Source organism: Tubulanus polymorphus, chromosome 4 (assembly GCF_964204645.1).
Source record: "Tubulanus polymorphus chromosome 4, tnTubPoly1.2, whole genome shotgun sequence".
NCBI lineage: Eukaryota > Metazoa > Nemertea > Palaeonemertea > Tubulaniformes > Tubulanidae > Tubulanus > Tubulanus polymorphus.
In genome coordinates this window covers 26190879-26208814 of record NC_134028.1, presented here as the reverse complement: position 1 = coordinate 26208814, position 17936 = coordinate 26190879, and the positions used below count along the sequence as shown (strand labels likewise).

The following is a 17936-nucleotide window of genomic DNA, read 5'->3' as shown; positions in this document are numbered from 1 at the left end:
ATAAATTCATGTATCAGTTGAAATTGAATGATAACCCAAATACACCGCATCAGTAGTGGCTTGTATCATCATACAGCAGCAACTGCAGCAGAACTTGATACGATACACTTAACAGCTAAAAATACACATATTCATACATCCTTCACTGCAAATAATATCATTATAACTCATATATCATCAAACTAAAATATATACAGAAAAAAAACCACAGCGGAAAAACCTATAATATACAGAAAGCAAAACGCTGGAATACTTTCATGATCATTAAATTCACAACCACTGTATTTCATAGTTATTTCATCAATCCAGATTGCATTCACTCAAGACCCTATCTTCTCCCATCCACCCGATACAACCCAATTCAAATATATATATTTCACAGAATCAGTTTAATTAAAACGATTTTGATCACTTATTTGTATGTGTGTGTGTGTGTGTTAAAACTATTTTCTTCGTAACTCATAAAATCATAAACGATTTCAGAGATTTTTGGAATCGACGACAAAAAGCTACAAATTAGTAGAAGAACTTTCAGTTCGCTTTTTTTAATTAATAACTGTATAATTAATAACTTGCCAAATATACACAAATACATGTCTTTCATAATCTCATTAATTTATCTATTTCTCATTGGTCAATTTTAAAAAGAAGAAACCAGCAAAAATTTACATACAATAGACTGAAAATAATAATACGACGTTGTTACCTATAACATATGGAGCTATACGCCATAATATATTGAGCATGCATAATACCAACACCATCCCGGCACAAGGGATCAACACTATAAAATCAAATACACATTCATTTAATAGAGTATAAGGATAGATATTCGGGAACTAAAATCTATAATCTATACGTTTTTTATCTACAAAGAATTATTAGAAAACTTCAGAGTTTAATATAACTTCTTAGACTTGCTTACTTGCTTAGGATTATGAAACCTAAAACCAGATTTAATTAACTTGCAGCGGTTCTTAAATAAGGGAACCCCTTAACTGAAGATCGGATGTTCTTCGCCTTCCAGAGTTTATGAAGAATTACCTTGTGTTTCTAAGAGGTTATTATACACGGTATGGTTGATAGAAATAATGAAGCTAAAATGTATTGAAAACTATAGAGGATTCACTTTTTTTCATTGATGGGAATATAAATCTCATAACTTCAATATATCTTTGTCATCCTGACTCTGGAAAGTGTCTAGACCTCTCTGTAAACGGGTTTCTGGTACGGTCTACCGATTTCCTACTGCACCCTACGACAATAATAACCAAGCATTTTACATTTCTCACACAAATGTTGAGGATGTTCTTTACTTTGATCAGATACGTCCAGTCCATCTGGCTTCTCAAGCGGCCTCTAAAATTCAGATTGATGAATACAGTTTGAGATGTTCATAATTACACAGTAACAACAGAGATCTAGATCTAGTTGCCCAAAAGTTGGTTGGAGTTAACTAGACTGTATTGACAATGATCATTGTTGATAACGCCAAGGTATTCACCAGAAAACAATAACGTTGAATTCACAGTTAAGAGTTTAGCAATTGTGAATTTTTTAGACTCATCGATGAACAATGTACAATCTTGCATAGATTTTCACCTAATTCGTAAATTCATACAAAAATACATTAGAAAATGTGATTCAATAGAAACATTTACCTGTTTATGTGGATAAACATTAATGTGACATTTGATACATTCTTGTCCCATATTTGCCCAACTATTTCCACTCATCCACTTTCTCTTACACTTCGGACACTTGTATTCTCCGAAACATCTTTTCTTGCCCTGATACGGAGTCAAACCTTCACCTTTCGGGCGAGCCTGTCAAAACATTAGATTCTTGAATCAAACCACATAATTTATTTAATAGTTTGAATCTACTAAATTCAGTCTTGTTGAAAAAATTACAACGCTTTTCACATATCTTGGGTTGAACTTTCTGATGATCATCAGGACCCAGTAAATAGCTCCCCTAGGTAAAAGATCTCCCCGAAATCAGTTTTTGTTATCAAATTCCGAGCAATATTGGTGTACATATCAAACTCGAATGAACATTGGATTTACATACCTGAGGACAATCTTTGATGTAATGTCCTTTGTTGAAACAGAGATGACATAGATATGTGCTAGGGGGTCGTTTTCCTGGCTTGCGATCCAGTGACAATGATAACTCATTGAAATGATCAGTCAAATCATTGATATTACCATAGGATGTATTCTGTAAAAAGAAGATTAGTGATCATTTCAATTTCATCTGATAGTACTTCAAAGTACTGCCTGGAAATTCTGTTGAAATACATCACAACGTTCCTATTGTGATAAAAGGATTGTTTTACTTAGTTCTGTGGAATTATGAAATTGAAAGGTTATTAATTATTAAATTATTAAATTAATTATTCAGAGTATATAACTTTACTTAATCAGTTACTTGAAACTGAGGTAAATTTTATTCTTATCTAAACCAATATAGGGTGTGATAAAGTTGAAATAAAAGTTTTATCGAAGTAATCATTTCTGCTTAGCTTTATTCAATTGTTTGGAAACCATTAGTGGTCCAGATGGGAACATGGCATTCTAAAAATAATCTCAGCATACTTATAGGTACCTACTGAAGGCTCTCAGTCAACCCCCTTTTCTGTGAGTCTATCAATGAAGGAGTTTACAGCCCACAGTCTCATATAAATATTTATACAGATGGTTGAATGCAAACAGATTAAGAAATAAATGAAACTGTTGCTTACAACAATGATTCAATGTTACATAATGAGCACGACAACAGTCCATGACTAAACCCATCAGAATAGATTCATAAAATGTAAATCTAAACTAGACCAGAAATAAGACAATGGAGTCTCGAAGTATCTCAGAATAATGTTCGTTTTCGATAATAACAACCCCAGATAACTGTATAACTGCTTCAATGTATACATAATAATCCAGTCCAGGGTTTATTTATCGTTAGAACGAAGATGGATGATATACAGTACTTGAACAACTTACAGACTTTAGTCAAAGTCAATTTATATCATAACGATTTAAGATAGATACTTACATGGTGACTGGTTAAACTTAATGGACCGGTCCACGGATCTGGAGGTTGTTGCTGGTATATATTCTGGTGATGGTGATGGGGCGGAGCTGCGTGATGATGCGGCGGCGCCGGTTGCTGATGGGGTGGAGGAGGTTCCGTCGTTAAATTCAGATAGACCCAGTTCGATAGTTGATTAGAATAGACCGAAGCGGTGTCTATCGATGACATCTTTACCTGGATTCGATCCTCGCCGGACCGTCGTCAATTTCCTGTTGCACCGCTCCGTAAAAATAGTTCAGAAAGTTTTCTCGTAGGAACTTTCTTGTGTTGGCATCTTCCCCAGTTGCTGATGTTTTAGAGATGGACTAGCTGATTGGAGGGCTGTAGCACGTGATGCTATTTTGCAGCTCTCAGACTCCGCTTTCACTGTCTACACAGTGAGCGGTGTTCTATGTATGCACTGGCACCCCCACAGCATTTTTAGTGATGGCAGCTGTGTATCATATTACTTAAACACAGTCCTACTTTACTTCATTGAAATCTTATCCCCTGTTTGGAAAATGCACTAGAGAAAAGAAAGACTTTTTCCTGCGCTAATTAATTACAGAAATACGATCTGTCCTTCAGACTTTAGATATGTATTATATACTTTGTATAATTACTATATTGCTATTTGCCCAGGACCGTTGCGGTTTGAAGGGGAAGAAAAAAGGAGTGTTGTAATGTTTTAATGGAAAGAAATCGCATTAATCCTCGAATGAAATGAGCCAAAATATATTTCACTGTCGAGAGTGTTTTCACCATCACCCGATGCCAGATAATCAGAGCTCGTCTGAGAGTTTACAACTTGATTGCAGGATTACCAGGTCTAGCATATTAGATCATTAGTTACCTAATCGTTATGGTGCTAAAAGCTTTTATAAAAGAATGGATGGGATTTTGATCGTGAAACCTACGAGCAATTATCTAATCTATTTGATAATTGCTCTTAGGTGAAACTAACCACACGCAGGTCACCAGGTTTTCACATCACTTACGATGATACCTTGGGATTCGGATTATTAGAAAAAAAACTCGAGCCCATCCAGAGATCGAACCCAGCAGCTCTCTAGCAAGCGTGTTAAACCTACAAGCAATAGTTAGATACTTGATCGTAGGTTAAACCAACCAGGCTAGCCCTACCCCACCGAATTATTATGATAGACACTATCAGATAGTTTAATTGTCTTGTCAGAGTGGTGACCATATTCTTAGAAGTAATCATATGAAATCTTTCACTAATTGAAACTGTAAACTGGGCGTGAAAGCAATGAAAACGCAACTGAGACTAATTTTTGTTTTGAATAGTTAATACTATGACTGAATTCCTCTGTCAATTTAGGCGGTATCGGAGTCTGTGTTGGCGGCGTCCGGGTCTAAGTCACTGCTCCGTTTAAAAGGTTTATTTAATTCTGTGTTTATTATATGACTGTGACCCTTTAAATAGAACTCGGTTTCATTTTTCATGCCCAGCAGGCTAATTAGGACCCCAGACGAACGATCAACTTGACGCTCGAAGAGTGTAGCATATAAAAAACGACCGGAACAGACTGAAAAAACCAGGCGGCGCTAAATTCGAGAGACGAGCTGTTGAGAATCGAGTAATTTATTTTATATGGCCTTAAAGTTCCACGATATTGTTCAGCTGGCTACTGGCGCGTACAACCCGGCAGTAGAACCTTCTATAAGCTCTCAATTGAAATTCAATTCAACAATAGAGACACAATTGAGGTTTTTCAAAGTTGTTGATAGCATTCTACGCGCTATTGAATACGTCACCGGCTGACCACGGTGTACACAAGCATAGGCCATTCACCTCTGCACACTCACACTGTGAACATGCTACCTTCTCCTCCTGGCGATTTTCGCTGCGCTCCCGCTCCTGCTCCTGTTCCTGCTTCCTGAGGAACGACGTCTTTATGTTTTATGTGTTACTGTTCGTCTCTGTGCTGTCCTGCACTGTTCTGTGTTTATTAACCCGTTCTTTTTTGCAGGTTCTAACCCGTTTTATTTTTCAGGGCCGATTTCTCTGTCGAATTTCAACGTTTGCTGGAACAAAACTAATGTCTGAAAGCGTCGGCTCTCCTTCGCCGGTCACGTGTCGAGGATGTCAGAGAAAGAGTCGGTCAGGAAATGGTTGCCCTCTACACGCCCTCATATGGAACACGAAATCCAAGATGACGAGGCCTCACTCTCCCCACCTATCAACAGTGTGCTAGGTGACGTCAATGACTGGCAGATCTGTCGGATTGTTTGCGGTGAAAATGGAGTGGTAAAGCTGGACTGTCTACTGGTATTCATTGATTCCTTTTCAGGAATTGCTTCGGGCAAAGATTTTTCTCTGCCTTCCCTTGCGTTCTAGCATTCATTGATTCCTTTTAAGGGATTGCTTCGGGCAGGGATTAATTTCCCTGTCTTCCTTTGAGTGTTAGTATTCATTGATTCCCAGTGGGTTGCTTCGGGCAGGGATAAGTCTTGCCTTCCTTTGAGTGCTAGTGCGGGCAATCCAGTTGCGCTACTCTATTTTTGTCACAAACAATCTTGCAGGTATGTCAGTTACTGACGTCACCCGGCACACCCTGTCGGTAAATGGTGAAAGTAAGGTGTCTTCATCCTGGGTTTCGCGTTCTGTGTTAGGGCGTGTAGAGGGCAGTATATTCCTGGCTGGCTCATTGTCTGGTGTTCTCGGCATGTGACAGGCGACGGAGAGCTGAAAAGCTTTCGAACATTAGTTTTGTTCCTTACCAGGTTTTCATCGCTCTTCTCTTTTTTTTCATTTCAGGACTCGCAAGATGAAGAAGAAGATGCTGAAGGCGACTACAATGAAGAAGATGGCGAAAAAAGAACACTGAACTCAGCAATACTGAAAGTTAAGTTTAAGTTACTTTTACCCATCGCATTAATGAATTCCTGGGGGAAAGATGTATAAAATAGTGTCTAGGGCTCTATCTGGTATAATATATATGGGGAAAACTTTATTTCTGAATGCAAATTCCTCGCTGAACAAATTGATGCATAATAAAGGTAGATAAACCGATTATTAACGAAATTACGGACCAAAACGTCGCACGGAGAGTAGGTGTGACAGACAGTAGGATTTGTCTCTAGTTTGAATGCTTTTATGTTGAGCTGATTTTAAAATACGGTTCACTTGTTAACAAGGAACTTACATGATAATTCCTACCTGTCATTTAGCGAGGTATAATTTTTGTCATGAGAATAGAATAAATCTATATAGAATAGTCTATGGTTTGACCATCGACGTATAAACTTTAGTTTATAGTTTATACGTCCATGATTGGATTGTTTTTGACATCAGTCCACGTGTTTGGGGATCTTCCATTATAATTCCTCGAGCACGCCTGGCATTTTGTATAATTGTTGTATGAAAGTAAATATAATTCTTTGAAAGTCTTTATTTGTTTAGTTAATTAGCTTCTCTGAACTTTGTTAGTTCACCAGTCAGTGGTTTTCATTAGCTTGCAATCCACCTCTTTTCTCAACCCTATATTCACAGCACCACTTTATACCGGACACACTGACACTTGTCGACCGATTAGAAGCGAGTGTTGAGCTGCCGAAGAGTAATTGCGAAATTAACAATCTTTTTGATCGTCACTATAGCCATCAGGGGTGGACTCAGACTGAAGCCGTATTGCCCAATACGGTCTTAGATTTAAAGCACCCTTCGAAATTCCCCGGTAATATTTTTTGACGGCATATATATATATATATATATATATATATATATATATATATATATATATATATATATATATATATATATATATATATATATATATATATATATTACACCACCTGCTAATTTGATACCGGTACGTCCACTGATTATCGGTTTGATTTTTATATGCAGAAGCAAAGTCCTGAATAGTAAACTTTGCAGGGGCGGATCTAGGGGGTGAATAGGGTGGCTAGCCACCCGGCCCTCAAATGCATTCCAAAAAGGGGCTTTTTCGTGTAAATAGTCTATCTCTAGGAAGATGAAATAAGAATGTAAGCTGCCTCAGAATCAGAACTAACAGTATCGTCGTGACTTCGTATTATATACCTATTGTATGACGCTGTATGCTACGAGCAATCATCGAGATGATTAGTTAGTGTATCTCCAGCCATTCCGCTAGGCCATAATATATCTATCCGTCTAACGGTCATTTTCCCAATCATAACTATTTGACTTTTTCCCAATCTATGTCGGAAAGTTTCCAAAACCAGTACCATGACAAATTGTAAATTATGATGACAAATGTTTGAAAAATGACCTGCTAAGCTTCCCTCAATAATCTCATTAAAATCATCAACACCTCATCCTGGCCTCGGCTCAGCAGGATGTCATAATTTTCACTGAAACCATACTGTTAGCTGTAGTTGATCAGCCAGGCCTTGAAGTAAATAATTACTCCAAGGTCAGGCCAAGAGCAAGCGCCTCTTACTATCGTGAACGTCATTCAAAAGGAAACAATACATGAAACTGATCTCTATAACCACGTACATGAAAATACCGAAATGGTTTGTCGAACCTACGAACAATCATCTCACAGAAATAGGCATTTGATATCTTAAGGGATTCCCGATGGCAATGGGCATGTGAGATAAGACATTTTGATAAGACAAATAAGACATTTTCTTCTAGTTTAGGACATTTTAGCAAGGTTCTACCTCTCACTGTCTGCACGGTTCACTGGGACAGGGTTCTGCCTCTTACTGTCTGCACAGTTCACTGGGACAGGGTTCTGCCTCTCACTGTCTGCACAGTTCACTGGGACAGGGTTCTACCTCTCACTGTCTGCACAGTTCACTGGGACAGGGTTCTGCCTCTCACTGTCTGCACGGTTCACTGGGACAGGGTTCTGCCTCTCACTGTCTGCATGGTTCACTGGGACAGGGTTCTGCCTCTCACCTCGGACTGTCTGCAAGGTTCTCACATCTAGTTGTTCTGCTCTCCGCAAAAAGGCGGTAATATACAGAATCCACATTTCATAAAACAACACGAGAGTCAAATTCACAATATACATCATAATTGATGAGATTATTTTTTTTATTCTTGCAAAAAGCCATGCGTTACAACAAGCTACCCTATATAAAAAGCTCACATTACACATCGTGTTGGGTTCAAGCTGGGAGTCTTGTCATCAGACTATAAAAGGTGTATGTTTCTATCGGGTAGGTTAAAATCACTCGATTCAACAATTCTAAAACACATCATTATTCTTTCTTTCTCGGGTAAAAGTACATTGTACTAGGGAGGGGAAGTTGTCAAGGTTTACCACTACACCACATGAATTGAGGCCACTGTCTCAATAGTCCACTTGTCACAAACAAAACAAGAACTCTTAAAAGATTGATCAGCCTTTTCAAAAGCCTCTGAATTAAAAGACTGATAAAAATGAAGATTCAAAGTTCACAGAACGAACAGCTAGCCAAATCTGTCGTTATTATGTCTAGACTTGAGTGGAGTCTCCACACGTGACTTCAAATAGGTGTCATCTAGTGGTTACATATCGAAATGCTCCACTTTATATTGTTTGTGACATGTTTAAGGACCAATCCCCCCCCGTTATCTGTGTTGTGTTCGAATGCAGCGTAAAAAAAAAATTGATAAGGTCAAAAACCAGCAGACATTTCATGGTAAGGTCTATTCAACACTTACAGGGTTTTACCTGCAAAACAATTTCTAATCAGGGCGTATCCCTAATCATTACAAAAGCACGCAGCACTTTTCAGATTTAGACTCGCTACGAACCCTGCCCTAATATTCACATTTAGAGACCTGTCGATCATTTCAACATTATTTTCACCATCGATCACTCGAATCCATAGTTCGACTCCCGAGTCAAAATCATTTCATTCAAATGTTTTAAAGCGGACTTTTTACTAGAGCGAAATTACATGTACAATGTATATGGTACATGTGCATGTACATGTACAAGACGGAGAATCGTTCATTTATGACGTATGCATAAAATAAACAAAATTTACAATTATAACATCCCCGGTAATCTTTCCTAAAAAACAAGGCGTAGAGTGTCATGTTTATTCTAGCATGACAAGTGGAATATGAACTTTATATAGAAAATACTAAACAGAAATTTCACGATTCGAATGCCTGCTAGTTTCCGAAACAACGAACCGAAAAAAAAGATACCATAATATTACGTACGGACTAGATTAGATCTACGAAAAACCATAAATATCGGACGCTGTCCACCGTGTTATTAACCGACTACATATTATATTAAAAAAAATAAACATCACTCATGCAAATAAATTAATTATAAAATGCAAATTCTTAAAATATATTTACAATCTCTACGCAATTCAGCAATCTCCACAATCATTTGGAATTGTTTCGAAAAAAAATCTCAAGTATCTAATACACACAAGTTAAAAAAAAGTTTTTCTTCTTTCTTGAGTGAGAGAAACCGTTAGAGGACAGTTCATAACGTAAACATACGCAATCGTGAGCTGATTTCAGCAGCAGCGTCTATGAGGAAAAAGTGGATTATTTTTTACCACCTTCCTCCATGGATGTGCGCATACTTTATGAACGCCCACTAATGAACCCCTACTTCGAAGTCAGGAACTATTCAATATTATCAATAAATATTCTAATTCATATTTTCATCAAGTTTCCAGACCGATGCATATATAATCAGTATAAAGGGTTCATAGAAGATTGCAAGGCAAGAGTGACACTTATCATTTTAGACTGCCACCTTTGTCAATGTACATAACACATAACAGTCCAAAAAATAATTTGGGGCACCAAATGCCAAATGAAAGCCCTGTTTGGAATTTTTATGGTAAGCAAGCACTTTTTAAGGGCTTTACCAAATCTTTCAAAAAATAAGCCCTTCGCAGAATCACTATGAACCCTGGATATGAAATATAGAGATTACATATACCCAATTATACAGAGTTTAACATATATATGACTAATATTACATATGCAACATGTGCGATATATCAGTACAGAGACCAGGCCAGTGCAGCTAGACAGCCAGGGCAACAGAACAGATCAGCTCAATTCAGCTATCTGATATGTTCATGAACAATAAGCTTTCAAATGAACGGATACGAACCATATTGAATTGAAACGGCTATAGCTATGACGAGGAGTGTTCCCGAACTTCTATTTCAAAACAAAAACTTTCGGCCATAATTTAATAAGCTTATCTACTATTGACTGATAACTAATTTTCATTCTGGGCTGAGTGAACGAGATAACAGTATGTTAAAGAGAGAGAGAGAGGAGAGAGAGTTAAATATAGTTCTGACCTTCACTACATTCATATTATAACCAGTACAACATATACTGTATATGAATGATAACAGAAAGTGATTGGAAATAGTTACAGCTGAGGAACAAGTGTTGAATGTAGAGCGAATATCGATGAAAACTTGAGCATCAAAAATCATCACTGCCAGCAATTTTCACAACCAATGAAACTTTAAATTTAAGTCTTGAAAAATTACACAAATCATCGGATACTAAAATACAACACGATCCGTAGAGAAAAAAAAACGTTTTAGAGATTTTCTGAACATGATTACAACAATAGTCACTTCATTAATACAATATCGATATCCATCATATCAAAAATGTTCACGTCATTATGTAAAAATCTACTATCACATTTCACGGTTCATAGCCTCATCAACGACTGCTATGAACCCTGACAGTTGCATCCAAATGTTAATCAATTAATACAACGCATATCGTATAGCGGTAATTAATATTTCCGTACTAAGAGGTGCTCATCACAATTAGGGGCCGTTCAACAAGTACAGTCAATGTTCTTTACAACGCTGCCATCATTTTTATTGCCACAACTCGCTGCTGACATTTTCCGGAAAAAAAATTCGCTCAATCAAATTACAACTTATAACGCCATATATTTATCGGTCCTGATAATAGTGTTGTTATAATGGACTTAAACTGTACATACGAATATTATTTTGCTGCTTATTTTCGTAGCCCTCTACGACCGATCACGAGCAAGTGGTGAATGTTTCCCTCACGCGTGTGTATTATCTACTTTATGAACAGCCCCTTCAGTACCGAACCATCCCTCACCAGAATATTTATATTTCATTACGAGTAATTATATTCATTTATTAATTTTTCTATCACAAAGTTGTGAAGAAAATGTAGAGGTTTATTACGCATGACAATATTGAGATAAGCAGCTTTAGTAGAAGCACATTCGGCTTTTTGGCACAACAAATTTTATTTGTGGTAGTTAAAACAAACGCTGTTTCAGTGGCAGTGAACGCCCCGCAGACAAACTGTGTAAATTCCAGACCAAAATTATGTAACTCTTTTATTTCTTTTATAATCAACCTTTGTACGGTGTGAACTTAAGTGGCAAGTTTTATCTTAAAAACGCATGAGTCATAAACCTGATTAAAGGTCAAAGTTAAAGAATTTATTATTGGGTTTATCCTGAATATCGAGGGTTCATCGTCAATTCTCAAGAATATTTTTATCGTCTTTTTTCCAAGCTAAAAATTATGAACGCTAATAATCATCTACATCGCGGTGATAGAAATAATATTCATATATGGAAGGGTTTAATAGTTATAATAATAATCTATCTGTGGTTATAAATATAACCCTAAAATATCCTCTCGGATTCTGGCTTACATGTCAGTCAGTCAGTGTTGTTCATTAGCCCCGGGACAGGACGGTTCAGCCCAAACTCTTCCAGTTGTCTCTCATTAATTCTTCTTCGCTTTTTTCGTTTTGCTTTGTATGAACTCTTTCACTTTTGAGGTCAATGTCGACGTGTATTTCTGAATGATTCCGTGGTGTCGCAAGCCGGGCAATAGAACCAAGAATACAACTGCAATAAACAATTCAATGTATAAACAGGGTGCGAAACTTTTATGCCGTACATGAAAAATTCTCTGAAACACTGGGAGAACTTTTTGAGGGATATTTTTGCTCTTACCGATCAAGTATGTCAGCAACAAATTGTCGATTAAATTTCCAATGTAAGCAGTCACGAGCAGTGTGATAACGACAGCAATAAAATACTGAAAATAAAACACGTGATTATCAATGAATGTTAGGAGTAAGATGGAAAGACTTGGAATTAAAACGCCGTTGTCTGTACTCACCGTTTTCGGTTTCTCAGTTTTCAAGTTGAAAATCTGAGTTCGCAGATTCTGAATGTGAACTTTCGCGTTGTGAATTCGAATACAAATGTTTTCGAATTCTTTTTCCTGAACGACAGTCCTGAAAAACGGATCAGCAACTTCTTATTATGTCACAGGCTCCCTATAGATTAGTTGTTCCTGGATATAGGCATCACTTTTATATCCCAATTATAGTAGACCCCTCATAAATCAGTGGTCCTACTGTTTATCTCGGTAAACCATTTATTCGCTGGTTTTAAAAGCAAATCAAAGCGCGAGTCATCTAACCCTGTTACTTACCAATTGTCCGATTTAAACAAACTCGAAGCTATGGTCGGCACGAGATAATCAACCAGTGAAATAATCAGTCCCAGTAACGAGAATGTCGTTAATACTGACGGATCGAAATACCAAATCAGACTGAAACAGTACAGATAAAACACGTCAATTAACTTCAATAGTCAGAAGTGGATGTGTGGGATCCAGTTCCACAGTGGAGTTTGAGTTAACACTATAATTCATTTTCATTGAATTAAGTCCCGATTCAAATCTCATATCATTTTCAAATGATAGCAGTAGAAAATGAACAGAGTGGCGCCACTCATTCCCCGAGTAAATCCGAGGTTTACTGCATACAACAAAATCTGTCAAATTTTCCCCGATATTTTCTAGATTGTTCTGATTCCCTGATGTCAGTGGCCACCCTGAAGAGTGTCAGGGGTTCGCTCATTAAAGGATTGATAAATACTTACAAGAATATGAAAGTGATTCCAGAGACGAGTATTACTGGATACGGAGGTTTCTCCCAGGTCAGTACTTTATTTATAGGTAACAGAACCTCTCTCCAGCCCTCCAGTTCTTTCTTTATTTTAGCAACCAAATCATTCTGTTAGTAATAGAGAAATATCAACGCAGTTGTAGAAAGTAGGAAGTTTTATTGATTAAACTTCTTCCTAATTTGTATATATATTTGGGGTAATTTTTTTTCAACATAGTAGTCGACGGTGAATCATGAAACATAGTGTATTCTAAATTTAAATTATGGTTGAATTCAAATCAATGGCTGTCTGTGTAGTAACGAGGCGTCCGTCAATTAGATTTTAACTATAATATATTATTTTTCTAATTGATCTAATCAAAGATCTTATGAATAATTCATATACTAATCAAACTAGTTAAATAATCCGAAATTTGAGAAAGGGAATCTCTGTCTATCTTCAGAGAGAGTATATCCACAAGCTCGATTGGAAACTCAATAAACAAGCGATTCAATTTATTTGTAATTGAATTGATGTTTTTACAGTCTATTTTATTGTGATTCTGCGGGTTATTGCACGCTAACTTTCATGCAAAATATAGATATAATTAATCTCTTTCGACAGAAAATTGTTCCCGAGAAATTTCGGTTATTTTAAGAGTGTTTTTACCTCTTCCTCTGTGTAACGATCGATGTCAGTTTCTTGAAATTCGGCCATCTTGATTCCCTGTGAAAGTGAGGTGTTTTAAACGAAGGAACGTAGAATCCCTGTAGACATAGATGAATCCATTTCAAATAATAATTCATGAAATAATTCCAAAATAAGGAGAAGTACATGTAGATACAAAATATTGTAAAACAAAACGCTGGAGATGGCTCATCACCTTAAAGGAACAGTCGCTCAGAATTGAATAAGCTTGCGACGCAGTATGCTACTGTAAATTTGCAAATGATTTAAAATCATAAATTATAAGATTGAATTAAAATAAGGTGTGGTGTAAAATGTCTCGCTTTTCTAGTGGGTTGTTTACAAACGCGGAAGATCCCCGCGTGCCAGCGGCCGAAACTATTCAAATAAACCGCGCTCCCTGATTGGCTCAAACGTCGGGATTCCCATGATTCACGATCGACGCCATCGAATTTGTTGCGCGGATTGAGTCGAATTTCGTGGCGATAAACCTCTATTTTTCATCTTATTCTGGTTGGAATTTCGGCTTCAAAACAGGAGATGTCCACGGTGAGTATCGATAGCTATCGGAATGACTCGATCAACTCGGCCAGATTAACGGAATACTTGACTAAAACTGCGGGGAATCCCTTTCTTTCGATTTTAAATTCTCTGTCATACACTCATCATACTTGAGATTTTTTGTACCACAGGCACACACACACACAGACCCGACCTATTAGCTATAGGGGCTTATCATCAAATAGGCCTTTGATCAGTTGTGTGGCTACCCTTCAAACCCCAGCAATTCAACATCACCGCTGTGCGTTCATATAATCTAATAGTAATGTAATGGGACTCCGATTTGTCAATTATTTTGAAAATGACCCCTCTCGCTCTCTCTCTCTCGTCTTTTGGTTATAGGAGTTCAGTGACCCCCCAGAATAATTTCAAATGTCTATTTCAACTTTGCTTGAGAGCACATCAGGTGGCCTAGCTCATTCATTTTTTTTGTAGTGCATACCTGATTGAAGTCTTAGGACCAGAGAGGACTGACTGGCAGTTGACCTATAACTTTGATTTTTAGTCCATTTTAAACTGTATTTTAAGGAGCTGTACATGATGAAAGCTTGGTCTGGAATGCAAAACCAAAAAAAAGCTCTATCCCTTTTATCTTTTATTCTAGCGTATGAAATGTAATTCTATACGTGACTGGGGAAGAGCTTTGATTTTGTTTTGTACCGCCAGCGTTACACGATGACCCCGTGAGGTCAAGGCCACGACTCATGGCAATTATGTGTTTCGTATTTTTCAGAGTAATGTTGAAAATTTTTCACCTCAAATAATTCGCCGAATTGTGAAAGAGTTACAAGAGTTGACGAACGATCCTCCAGAGGGTATCAAAATATCGTTTAATGATGAAGATATTACTGATATTCAAGCTACAATCGATGGACCTGGTGAGTCAATGAACCCCCTCAGCCTGGACTCTACCACCGCCTCAGCCTGGACTCTTCATCCCCCCTCAGCCTGGACTCTTCATCCCCCCTCAGCCTGGACTCTTCATCCCCCCTCAGCCTTTACTCTTCATCCCCCCTCAACCTGGACTCTTCATCCCCCCTCAGCCTGGACTCTGGTCCCCCCTCAGCGTGGACTCTTCATCCCCCCTCAGCCTTTACTCTACCACCGCCTCAGCCCTGGACCCTGCATCACCTCAAGTCGAATTCTGCACCCTACCTTACAGACACTGAATCGCCCATCAGCCTGGACCCTGCATCCCCTTCAACATTCACTCAGTCTTGTGGTAGGCCTAGTGGTTGTTTCCACTGATCTATGATGCTCTACATAGGGCCTATGCTGTGGATACTACTGGACCCCGCACCCCCTATTCAGCTTGGACCTGCCCGCAGATGTTTGTAGTTCGTGGTTCTGTAATTGATTGTCTCAAGATGAATAGAATGAAAGAATGTTTATTTTGATTGCAGCTGGAACCCCGTATGCTGGCGGACATTTTCGTATGAAACTAGTCTTGGGGAAGAACTTCCCCGCCGAGCCTCCGAAAGGTTTTTTCGTAACAAAAATATTCCATCCAAACGTGTCGAAAAACGGTGAAATTTGCGTGAACACTTTGAAAAAAGATTGGAAGGCAGATCTGGGAATAAAGCATATATTATTGGTAGGTTTAGATCAGAGGAAATATTATAGGTTTTTCTCCCTAACTTTGATAACTCAGATTTATGATGTCGGTTTTATTTAATTCGATATTTCTACAGACTGTGAAATGTTTGTTGATCGTCCCAAATCCTGAATCGGCGTTGAACGAAGAGGCCGGAAAACTGTTGCAAGAAAAATATGACGATTATTCGCAACGAGCGAAAATGTACACGGAAATACACGCTAAACCACTTCGGTAGGAATAATAGAATGATTTCCTGTCCTTACTGTTTACAGGGTTCCTACAACTCCTTGATTCCTTAACAACTCCTAAATAGAAACTGTGTTTAAATGTGCTTGAAACTCCTGTAATCTGAGCATAATGCCCAAAATTCCTATGAAACTCTTTCAATTTTGAGAAATATGCAACTAGAAATGTTTGTGGTTGTAGATTACGCTAAATCAGTACAGTTTGGACCAGGATCTTTTCATTGCCCAATATGGCGGTTACTGAATTAGAAACCGGGTTTAGTGGTGTAATTTATTTACAAAACCTCTGAATTCATGGTTTACCGAGATAAACAGTGCCGATTTAGGAAAAGTCTACAGTAATTAGGATATGAAAGTGATGTAGACAATTCCTCAAAATTTGAAATTCTCCTTGAAAACTCCTTAAATCAAGGAATGACTCATCCGTACTAAGGGACCCTGTTTATCGATGTGAACAAATTTATTAGTGGTATTAGTCTATACCGGTAACATCCTGTCAGGCCCAGCGCTAAAGCTACAGGCGTAGTCTACTGTTCTCTTCAAAATTACTGGTACCTGTTCTATGAAATGTCAGATAGAGATGTATTTGAAATATTTCAGGCAATCGAATTCACCTGATAATGTCTCCGCGTCAACCTCGACCTCGTCGTCGCTGACGGAAAAATGTTGCGAAGGTCCGATGGCGAAGAAACACGCCGGCGATAAAAAACTCATCGAAAAAAAGAAAAAAGATAAGAAAAAAACGTTGAAGAGATTATGATGAAAAAAAAAACATAACCGCAAAAAAAAAAGAAACAAAATATTTAAGGAAGAATTCTCTCTTTAATTTATACAGTCGGTGTATTATAGCAATTTTTATATTAAAAAGAATAAATTATAGAAAATCTTGATAAAAAGTTTAAAAATTGAAAACGTCATCGCACAATCGCAGTGATCGTCACACACAATCACAGTGATTGTCTGGTGCGGTACTCATGTTGATGTATGTCTGGGGGTCGTGATTTATGGCAGCTTCTGATACAACAGGGAAACAACACACTTCATAAAAATAACTATTAAATATCAAAATATATTTTACGTTATTTATTTAATTTATTCCGAAATAGTAATGGTAAATATATCAACGCAAGAAAAAAGTTATCTATTGTCGGGTTTAGAAAAAAAAGATTCAAATTCGAAATCATCCCATGAATTCTTTAAAGACTAGAATAAAACCAGTAATTTATAGGGTGCACGTGAATAAGGCGCTCGGTGCTAACTTTCTTGTTCGTGGTGAACTTAAGGTTTTACTGTAGTTCACCTCAGCTAGTGGTCGCAACAAATACAGTAAAGTTGGTGTTAGTCTACTTTTTGGCCCCCATTTAGGATACCTTCCGGGGCAAAATAACGAACCAGGCAATATAATAAAATATTTGGGCATTTAATTCTTGTTACTGTTGAAACCATGGCTAAAGCCGACTGATTAAATTTCCAAACTATCTGAAAAACCAAATACCGCACCCATTTCCTTAGATTTGTTAAGGTTGACTCCTCTAGAGTCATATTTCAATTCCAAACCTGTAATCTGATCCTGGATTTTTTAATCTCGAATCTTTCATTGCTCTTAAGTTAACTATTATCATTTACTGTGAATGGATGATGCCTGAAAAGTGTGTTTGTAGTTTATTCAATTTAGACTCGTCAAAATGACAGGTCTCATTGCCATCATCATCAGCAACAGCTCTGAATCGAAATGTAGCTTTAAGAGCTGTGTTCGTTGTATTGTAAATAAGACTGATGTCAGTCCCTCTCGAGTCGTGTTAAAATATACATGTTTTCCACTATAATTACAGTTTTTTTGTCTTCGTTGAATAT

The 17936-nt window shown here is 37.5% G+C and overlaps 3 protein-coding genes across 3 annotated transcripts; 1 reads left to right on the top strand and 2 right to left on the bottom strand.

Moving 5' to 3' along the window:
- Positions 1-1083: 1083 nt before the first annotated feature.
- LOC141904517 (zinc finger CCHC domain-containing protein 24-like) lies at positions 1084-3332 on the bottom strand. The gene is made up of 4 exons (XM_074793108.1): positions 3058-3332; positions 2074-2223; positions 1662-1826; positions 1084-1359 (listed from the first exon to the last, which is right to left on the bottom strand). The coding sequence occupies exons 1-4, from the start codon at positions 3262-3264 to the stop codon at positions 1246-1248; spliced, it is 636 nt and encodes a 211-aa protein (XP_074649209.1). The 5' UTR covers positions 3265-3332; the 3' UTR covers positions 1084-1245.
- Positions 3333-8101: 4769 nt separating this feature from the next.
- LOC141903671 (ADP-ribosylation factor-like protein 6-interacting protein 1) lies at positions 8102-13717 on the bottom strand. Its single transcript, XM_074791898.1, has 6 exons — positions 13662-13717; positions 12987-13120; positions 12535-12654; positions 12217-12334; positions 12048-12132; positions 8102-11939 (listed from the first exon to the last, which is right to left on the bottom strand). The coding sequence occupies exons 1-6, from the start codon at positions 13707-13709 to the stop codon at positions 11815-11817; spliced, it is 630 nt and encodes a 209-aa protein (XP_074647999.1). The 5' UTR covers positions 13710-13717; the 3' UTR covers positions 8102-11814.
- A 398-nt stretch (positions 13718-14115) lies between these two features.
- Positions 14116-17896, top strand: LOC141903713 (ubiquitin-conjugating enzyme E2 S-like). The gene is made up of 5 exons (XM_074791958.1): positions 14116-14228; positions 14974-15118; positions 15644-15834; positions 15932-16068; positions 16683-17896. Exons 1-5 carry the CDS (start codon positions 14220-14222, stop codon positions 16840-16842), a joined length of 642 nt encoding a protein of 213 aa, XP_074648059.1. The 5' UTR covers positions 14116-14219; the 3' UTR covers positions 16843-17896.
- The last annotated feature ends 40 nt before the right edge of the window (positions 17897-17936 follow it).